General features: G+C 32.4%; 1 protein-coding gene across 2 annotated transcripts; it reads left to right on the forward strand.

Annotated features, from left to right (window-relative positions):
- Nucleotides 1–462: 462 nt before the first annotated feature.
- LOC113846786 (nitrate regulatory gene2 protein-like) lies at nucleotides 463–6,083 on the forward strand. Of its 2 annotated transcripts, XM_027475425.1 has the most exons (7): nucleotides 498–927; nucleotides 1,112–1,170; nucleotides 1,338–2,526; nucleotides 2,954–3,025; nucleotides 3,543–3,757; nucleotides 4,124–4,347; nucleotides 4,852–6,081. In XM_027475425.1, exons 3-7 carry the CDS (start codon nucleotides 1,404–1,406, stop codon nucleotides 5,552–5,554), a joined length of 2,337 nt encoding a protein of 778 aa, XP_027331226.1. In that variant the 5' UTR covers nucleotides 498–927; nucleotides 1,112–1,170; nucleotides 1,338–1,403; the 3' UTR covers nucleotides 5,555–6,081. The 2 variants fall into 2 exon arrangements, with proteins under 2 accessions (XP_027331225.1, XP_027331226.1); XM_027475424.1 differs by having other exon boundaries at nucleotides 463–1,170; nucleotides 4,852–6,083.
- Nucleotides 6,084–9,503: the final 3,420 nt, after the last annotated feature.

The following is a 9,503-nucleotide window of genomic DNA, read 5'->3' on the forward strand; positions in this document are numbered from 1 at the left end:
GCATATTTAAAAAATATATTTCAAATAAAAATACTTGAAAGTATCTATATCATAATTTAAGAAACATTTTCCTTAAAAGTAGTAGTCTGAGCAGCTTCAACAAAAGCAATTAGTACCTTGATATGCTTTTTATGCTAATGCTAATAGGGTGTATTAGAGAACAAACTTCACCCAACACACATGCAACTTTATTTTTAATCAAAGCTTTGAATTTCTTTTCTTCATTCTTCTAAAAGAATAAAATGAATACACCTAAATTGATTTAGACACTTTTGGATGGAAAATGAATGGTTGAAAATTAGATGCCTTTAAAGAGAAAGCTATTGCAAATTATTATTAAATTTTAGGGCATTGGAATATTGGATGCTCCAAGCGCGTGTTCCCACGCTCCACTTTCGACAGACAGTGGGACCCACATTGAAGTGGGCTTCACTGTCCTCACTCAGATGTCTGTGTCTTCCTATGTTTCTTTTGCATGGTCGAAGCCATGGGGTGAATGAGTTTCATTACTCTCTCTCTCTCTCTCTCTCTCTTTCTCTCTCTACTCTGAAAATTCCTTTCTTTTTTCCAAATCCAATTTCTGTCATTGATTCTCTTATATGGGTCATCGCTGAAATCCAAGTTCCTAGTGTGCAGCTTTGGTTCACTGCACCCTTGTTCGGTACCCACCAAAATTTCCATCTTTTTCCAAATTCCATTATTCTTTTTTGGTGGTTCACTTTGATTTTTGCTTTTTGGGTACCCTCCTTGTTCATGCTATATCAACTGTGAAGAGCCTTTGATCCAACTTCTTTTTCCTTCTCTAATTACTGAAAAAAAAAAATCCCACTTTCTATAACCGATTTTGCAGTTGGGTTGTCTATCCCTTCCTTGAAATTTGCCTCCGTTGCTTTATGCATCTCACGCACTCTCTGTGCCTTGCATTGGGTTTTGGACACTCTCTTTTGGCTTTTAGTTTCAACTTTCTACTACCCTACTTCATGTTGCTTTCTCTTTGTATAGTGGATGCTCTTTTTCTTTGAGTTTTTGAAGTTTGAGCTGGTTTTCCTTCAGCAATTGTTGGTGTTTTTTGATGTAGTGATGATTCCACTAACAATACTGTTTTCCTCAGATCAGATGCACTTTTCTTTGCTTGCGTGTCCACATGAAAATTGATGGTGACATTTCACAGTAATTACCATTATCATCTCCACCACTTCTTAGATCCTAGTCCTTTTTTTTTTTTTTCAATGTTTTACAAATGCAATACAATCTGGCCTTTCCTGAGTTTACTACTAGTACATAATTCATTTGTTTTTTGTCTAATATATTTGATTTGATGTTGAATGAATTTGCAGATAGAACTCAAGGTTGAGAATTTCCATAAAGGGAAAGCCAAACTTAAGTAAGTTAGATTCGGGATAATGGGGGCCTCAAACTCCAAAATGGAGGATGATAAGGCACTGCAATTGTGCCGTGAAAGGAAGAAGTTTGTAAGGCAAGCACTTGATGGGCGTTGCTCACTAGCAGCTGCTCATGTTTCATATATCCAATCACTGAAGAATACAGGAACAGCTTTGAGAAAATTCACAGAACCTGAAGCACCAATTGATCCTTCTTTATACACCTCCACTAATGCAACACCAGAGCAACCACCGCCACTTGCTTTAACTGAAAAGAACCTCTCATTCTCTTCACCGTCTGTGTCACGATCACAACACATAGATGCAGCTGAACCTGAAACCTTCTCTCTAACTCCCTCTCCTTCTAGTTCTAGTAAGTTCCAAGCAAATCATATGAGACTTAGCACTATTTCTTCTAAGAAAATTGAAGAAAAACCACCAGTACCTGTTATAGCAACAGTAACATCATCAGGCACTGTCCCACAGAATGACACTGTAATGTCTGAAACAGCTGCATTTGAAGATTCTTCTATTCCAGCTGGAACTCCACAATGGGATTTCTTTGGCCTTTTTCATCCTATTGATCATCAATTTTCTTTTCAAGAAAGTAAGGGCATGCCACAAGATATAGGGAATGGTGATGATATAAAAAGACTAAGAGAGGAGGAAGGGATTCCTGAGTTAGAAGATGACGAAGAGAAGGCTTCATCTCACGGAAGGGAACAATCTAGGGACTCTGAAGATGAATTTGATGAAGAGCCTAATGCAGAAACTCTAGTCCAAAGATTTGAAAATCTGAATAGAGCCAATAACCATGTTCAAGTAAATGTTTCACCTCCTACAACTAGGCCTCTGAAAGGAGATTCAGCTTCTGAAGTTGAATTAGTAAATGGAGAGAAGGGGAAGTCTCCTAATTTATCTTCATTAAAGACAGAACCTGTGGCAGCTTTGCCTCCACCTGAAACAAACAAATCAATGGAGAAAGAAAATCATAGTGAAAACAAAGTTGCTCCTAAGAATTTCTTTTCAAGCATGAGAGATGTTGAAGGTCTCTTTATTAAAGCTTCAGAATCTGGTAAAGAGGTTCCAAGGATGCTTGAAGCAAATAAATTTCACTTTCGTCCAATATTCCCTGGAAAAGAAAGTAATCTTTCTGGCTTTCTTCTTTCTATCTGTCTGTGTGTCGACTATCATCTGGTGAATATTAAATATTAGCAGTTCTTACTTCTTAGTATTCTATAAGTAAAATAAAATGATTGGATAATGAAAAGTTGTTTTTTTCCCCATAGTTTTGCAATGCATGCCACTACTTATGATATACTCTATAGGCGCTTGGCCAAAAAGATAAAAAAGGATATACCCAATAGGCTAAAGACAGTCACTGTATGAATGTCCAATAACTGAGATGATGATACATTTTTAACTAAAATATCTTCTTGTTGAAAGTTGATATTAGCAAGCTTCAGTTTCTGTTTCAAAAAGGGTTTTGGAAGTTTCTTTTAATTGCTTTGTAATTTATTTTAAAATAAAATGGTTTTAAGTTTTAACCAGGGAATTCTTAATTGTAACAGAAGGTTCTGTGGTATCCTTGTTTTTGAAGGCCTGTTTCTCATGTGGGGAAGACCCAAGCCAAGTTCCAGAAGGTAATTTCTAAGTCATTTTTACCATTGATCTTTCGTGTTTCCTAGACACTGCTGACCTTGTTGGGTCGAACCAATTTCTTGTTACTTCTGAAATTTAAAGTATTCCCAAGAGTACACATTTTCCCTAGCAAGAATGATTCAAATTGCAAATCCATGTACTAAATATGGCTATTGTTGGCGTTGGTCAAGAAATTGTTGAATGTTCTGGATTCTGTGATGTAGAGAATCTAAGGAATTGGGTTTTATTAGAAGATGTAATTGATTTTGTTCCTTTCCTAGAAATTTTAGAACTCATTTTCAGTTCCTTTCTGTTTAAATACGGCAAGGTAGTAATAACATTCTCTATTCTCCTGTTAAAATTGAAACTCATTTCAGAAGATAAGATTACTTTAGACCTTATGATTCTGAAGCTTGTTTTACAAGAAATGCATCCATTCCATTTTTTTGTAATTTAGATATTCATTCCTAAAGTTGTTTTTGGAATTCAACACCTAATTTTTCCTTCTTTACATCCTAGAACCTGCTCAAAACACGGTGAAGTACTTAACTTGGCATAGGACAGCATCTTCCCGATCGTCCTCATCCAGAAACCCTTTGGGAGCGAACACAATAGACAATGCTGAGGACCATACAAATAATCTCTTTGATAATTCTTGTATGATCTCTGGAAGCCATGCGTCAACCTTGGATAGGCTATACGCTTGGGAAAGGAAACTCTATGATGAAGTGAAGGTACCATGTATTTCTTATAAATAATTACATCAACCTTTATGTATTTTCTGTATGTTACATTAAGATAATAGTATGTTGCCGCTCTTGTTTTGGATCTTAGACTAAACCCGGAAGTTATTCTGTTGACAACTAAATATTTTAAACAAGGAAACTGTTGTTTGTAGCCTTAAAGTGGACACCTTTATGTGTCACCTTTATATTTGTAGTGTATTTTTGGGACGTGTGTATACAAAAAAGATAAAAAGTAAGAGAGAGATAGAAACAATGATATATAGTGTTACATATGATGTTAAATTTAGCGATTCAAATATCCAAACTGTTTAAATCTGTTTGTTTTCTAATAACTTCGTTTGTTTGTGCAAGTAGGCTAGTGAGATTGTCAGAAAGGAATATGACATGAAGTGTAAAATCTTAAGGCAACTGGAATCAAAAGAACAAAAGACCTCAGCAGTTGATAAAACTCGTGCCACAGTCAAGGATCTGCACTCAAGAATCAGAGTTGCAATTCACAGGATAGACTCTATATCAAAGAGGATTGAGGAGTTACGGGACAAAGAACTTCAGCCACAACTTGAGGAGTTGATTGACGGGTATGATTCTGTAGGTTTTGCTTGTTTTGTTCAGTGTTAATTTCATGCTGAAATGTAGCACCCCATAATGGGTTGTGTACAGAAACTCCCTTGGACTTTGAAACTTGCTAACACAACTCCTTGAACTCAACAAATTATGCACATTGATTCCCTATAGTGGACTTTCTGCACTTGAAACCTTATGGAGGTTTTCTGCCAAAAGATTGTCAACATTAAAAACCTTGTCTAAATTGGAAATAAGCTTATAGTTAAATACAATTGTCAGTTTTCCAAGTTTTAGTGTTAAGTTTTAACTTTTAGTAATTGATTATTCAAGATTACTAGTTTTTTTGAGATGTATGATTAAAATTGGATGCCAGTTATTGAATTTGGATCAGTGAACAACTTATGTTTTTCTATCATTGAGATGTACAATTCACACGTGTCCATAACTTTAGTTGGGGTTGATTAGTATGAGGTTCTTGCTTTTGTATTTCATCTGATTCTGTTATACTTTGATGGCAGGTTGAATCGAATGTGGGAAGTGATGTATGATTGTCACAGACATCAATTTCAGATCATGTCAGCGGCATATAATGATAGCCATGCTAGAATCTCCATGCATTCTGAATTACGTCGGCAGATTACTGCCTATCTTGAAAATGAACTGCACTCTCTTTCATCAAGCTTTACCAAGTGGATTGAAGCTCAGAAATCCTATCTGGAGGCTATAAATGGATGGCTTCACAAATGTGTTCATCTCCAACAAAAATCATCTAAGAGAAAAAGGAGACCACAAACTGAACTTAGACATTGTGGCCCTCCAATATATGCCACCTGTGAGTTCTGGTTGAAAAATCTTAGTACATTACCTGTAAAGGATGTTGTGGATTCTATGAAGAGTTTAGCGGCTGATACCGCTCGGTTCTTACCACGCCAAGACAAGAACCAAGAAAAAGGTGCTCATCCTCCTATGTCAATGTGGAAGCCTGATATTGGTGGTGAATCAGCAGATGGTTTATTGAGAGATGACATCTCAGAGGACTGGATTTCAGGTTTTGATAGATTTCGAGAAAGCTTGATTCGATTTCTTCGTCAATTAAATGTTTTGTCTAGTTGTTCTGTCAAAATGTACACAGAACTTAGACAAGTCATTCAGGATGCTAAGAAAAATTACCATAGACTGAATTCTCAGTCTCAAAATGGTCATTTGAATCCTCGATCTTAAGATGGTCATTAGAATTCTGAGTCTTAAGATCCATCATAGACTCATAGTCACAACCTCCAGTGGTTTAGGCTGAAAATAAACATCCAAAAGAATAAGAGAAGAATTGCATGAAACATTGTGGAGTTGCAGAGTTATATCTTTTTGTTGAGCACACTAGTCCATTAGATGGAGCATTTGTACATGATAGGATGTAATAAAGTCATTACTGATTGTCATACTTATTTGTTAATTTAGTCCTTTTAAGAATATAAGGGGTTGTTTGATTTCAGGAAACTTTTTTATTTCTAATTATAAAAATGTCACATTGTTTCTGTTATATTTTTAGTTTTCTCTGTTTCCTGTAAGTAATTTTTGAAAATAGAAAACATAATGCAAATAAAGTGACAATTTTATAATTAAAAGTAAAAACAAAAACAGTTCTAAAACCAAACAATCCCTTAGGGAGCTGAAGTACCAGGTTCTGATGATGAAGAAATTTGGGTGTAAATTTTTGCAAGCAAAGGGTTAATGGAACACCTTGTCATTTTTCATTTTTCTTTGCTTATGTTATTTTTTAATTTATCTTATGAGTACGTAATTATAGGTTAATAATGTTAATTGGAATTTTAGGAAGGAAAACTTAAATGACTAATAGCCCTTATAGTAGGTCATCTTGACTAGTACACTCCCGGGGTTAGTAACCTCATTGATTTTCAGCATTTTCATTTGGACAACTTGCATGTATGTGTATTTATGCAAATCAACATTTTGTCTCGGATGCATAGTGTTACAACTCTGATTAATTTGAAAAAAATGCAGTTTGAATGTGAATGTGTGATTGTAATAAGATAAATTAAGATAATCTTAGGTTTAGCCAAATAAGATAGAGTTTCTTGTTTTTTACATTTTTTTACCTAAGCCTTCCCTTTCCTTGTTTCTACAATTTCCACTTGTTCTTTTACTAATGATGCATCATTATCATATTAACCTTAGTCTCAATTGACTAATTGTAATGCATCTTACAAAAGCAGCAACCTTTAATAAGGGAAATTACAGCAACTTCTCCTAATCTATGTCATATTCATAGCAGGTGGTTATGTCATATTGCAACATCCTTCTCTTCAAGTTACTTCCATATATCTTTTTCTTTGTTTTTGGGTGCATAATTGAATGAGTTTGACTAAAAGAATTACACAACTTTAAAATAACCACAAAAAAAAAATCGTAATAAATGATTTTACAATGGGTGTTTAATGACATAAAATAAGAATTTATATATAACAAAATTTTTATTAAAATTCACAAGTTTTAATGCATTAATAATATTAAATCCTTTTAAGGATTCAAATTCAAATTTTGAGTATAAAAAAAATTAGTCCCACTATATTACAAATATTTTTTTTATCCATTCTGTAAAAATTATATATGGTCTAAAAGAAAAGTTGGTTGGTAAAGGATTAAGAGCTGTTGTTTATAATTTTTTATTTCCCTGACAACTCTCAAGACTTAAATCTTCTTTTTAGGCACAAAATTTAACAAATATTAAAAGAATTACAGCCTGTGTGTCTTTATATAATTGACATTACTTAAAGTGATTGTAGATGGATTGTGACTTTGGATGTAATTAGAGCTTTGTGGACTAGTTGTTTTAGTCATTGTTTGAAACTAATTTCTATGGCTGTTTAAGGCCATTGAGGCAAGTTTAGTCAATAATGAAATTCGAATTAATTAATTTACTTAAGTTAGATTGGATTAATTTGTTACTTTTTATTAACCCCACTTGAATCAACTGGAATAACTTAGGTCAATTTGATATATATTTATAGTTTTAATTTATAAAAAATGAATAACATAAAATTAACTATAAAGGGTTTATGAATTGGATTGAATCCATGATCATGATCGCTCCTACTAATTGCTTCTTCTTAATCGAAAATCATGAGTTTATTATATTTTAATCATATTATATACTATCTAATTTTCTTTGATGGTATTAGAAGCCCCTTTTTAAAGCTAATGGCATCATTCTCTATCGTATTAATTATTAATTATTTAGGTTGAAACTATAAATATTTGCCCCTCATTTGTAAACGTTAGTTTGGGTCCATATTTTTTTTTTTAATCTTTTTACGGCCAATTTTCTCATAAGGACATTTTCCCTTCTTTATGCTTTGACCCATTAAAATAAGGTTCGATTATGTCGTTGTCTTTCTTTCTTTTTAGTTCGTATTTGTTACATACATGCATATACATATATGTAAAATTTAAAGTTATTATAGTTGAACATGTTTTTGTACCTTTCTTTATTATTTTACTTTCTTTCCATGTCTTTCTTTTTTATACTCATTTCACATTCCATTAAAAAGTATAAAAGTATAATTATTTTAAAAGTTTATATGTATCACAGACTTCACCTCCTTTTGTTTAATTTTCCACAGCAAAATTCTTGAAAACTTAAAGTAGTAAAAGAAAGTTTTCATCATGCAAGAAATTGTTAAAAAGTGAAATATACTGAATTAAACCTACAGGCATCAGTTACGTAATGAGGGTTGTTTTAATCCTTATTTTTATAATTTTAAAGACTGAAATATAGTTATTATGTAATAATTTGAAGAACTAAAATCACATTTCTGCGATATTAAAGGATAAATTCATCAATATTTATAATTTTATAGATTAATTTACTATATTATTCAAAATAAAATTTACAAGAGATGAACATAAAAGTAATGGTGCTCAATGTTTGATATCTATCATCATCATTATTGTGGAGGAAACTTTTTGTCTTTATTTTTCAAAAGAAAAAAAAATAATTACCTTTCTCAAATGTATACTTAACAAATGTAAAATTCAAATGCAATAAAACAATCTATTTCCATTTTTTATTTATCCTTAATATTTTTCTAGAGCAAGAAAATGTCTTAACCTTGTTTACTTTTCTCTAAGAGAGATTTATATTAAAACAATGATGAGAGATTTGCATAGTCAATGGTACTTTTAGAAAATGAATATGGCGGTGAATAAAGGGTCTAGTCTAGTCTTGATTAACAATGATCCTTAATTAACATCAAACATTACAAGTGCAATGTTGATTGATGTATTGCCCAAATTTCTTCTGTTTAGGTACAATTAAGAAGGATTCTCATCTAATGGTAAGAAAGAAAAAAAAGGGATAAATTCTTATCCATACATGAAAAGAAGAAACATAGCCTATTCCATCTAAAAGTTCGAATTAGCTTTGACTTCTGCAAAATGTGCAATTAATTCTACACGCCATTGTGAAAAAAACTTTGCACCTTGCAGTGACTTTTTATTTTCAGCTTAATACAATGACAATATGGAAGCATTAAACGCTGAGATATAACAGCTAATTTTTAACGTTATATAGAAACAAACCACTTATATGGGGCATTGAATTAGAAGGGGTGTGTCGATTAGGTACAATAGCTTCCTTCTAAGTATAAGCAAACATATGTTTATTCATATAAATCCCACTAGTTGATTTGATTAGGCAAATAGTAGACCTTTCCCCCCAGTTATTGATCTTGACCAAGTAACAATATCTACTAAGTAAAAACAAATAAGAAACTCTGATAATTTGACTTTGGTTATATACAATCACATTAACTAGTACTAATTATGGATTTTATATAAAATATGAATCGATAAATGATAATCTCAAATTTTATAGTCATATTCGATAGAAACTAGACATAAAATGGGACTGAAAAAGACAGTAAATATCCAGATTTCTTTAGAAATAACCACTTGAGTTGGGTTTTGGAAGGATGCACATTTTTAATAAAATTTAAACTTTGGTAATAAGCGACTAAATTTAAATTTTCGTCAGACTAAACTACAATTAATAATCTTTTAAGGAAACAATTTTGTTATTTACTATAGATAACTAACCCGATATTCTAAAGAGTTGTGGTATCATAGATCACAGTTTCAAGAATTTCTGAAAAAC

This window comes from Abrus precatorius, unplaced genomic scaffold (assembly GCF_003935025.1).
Source record: "Abrus precatorius isolate BTA unplaced genomic scaffold, Abrus_2018 Scaffold8, whole genome shotgun sequence".
Taxonomy (NCBI): Eukaryota; Viridiplantae; Streptophyta; class Magnoliopsida; order Fabales; family Fabaceae; genus Abrus; species Abrus precatorius.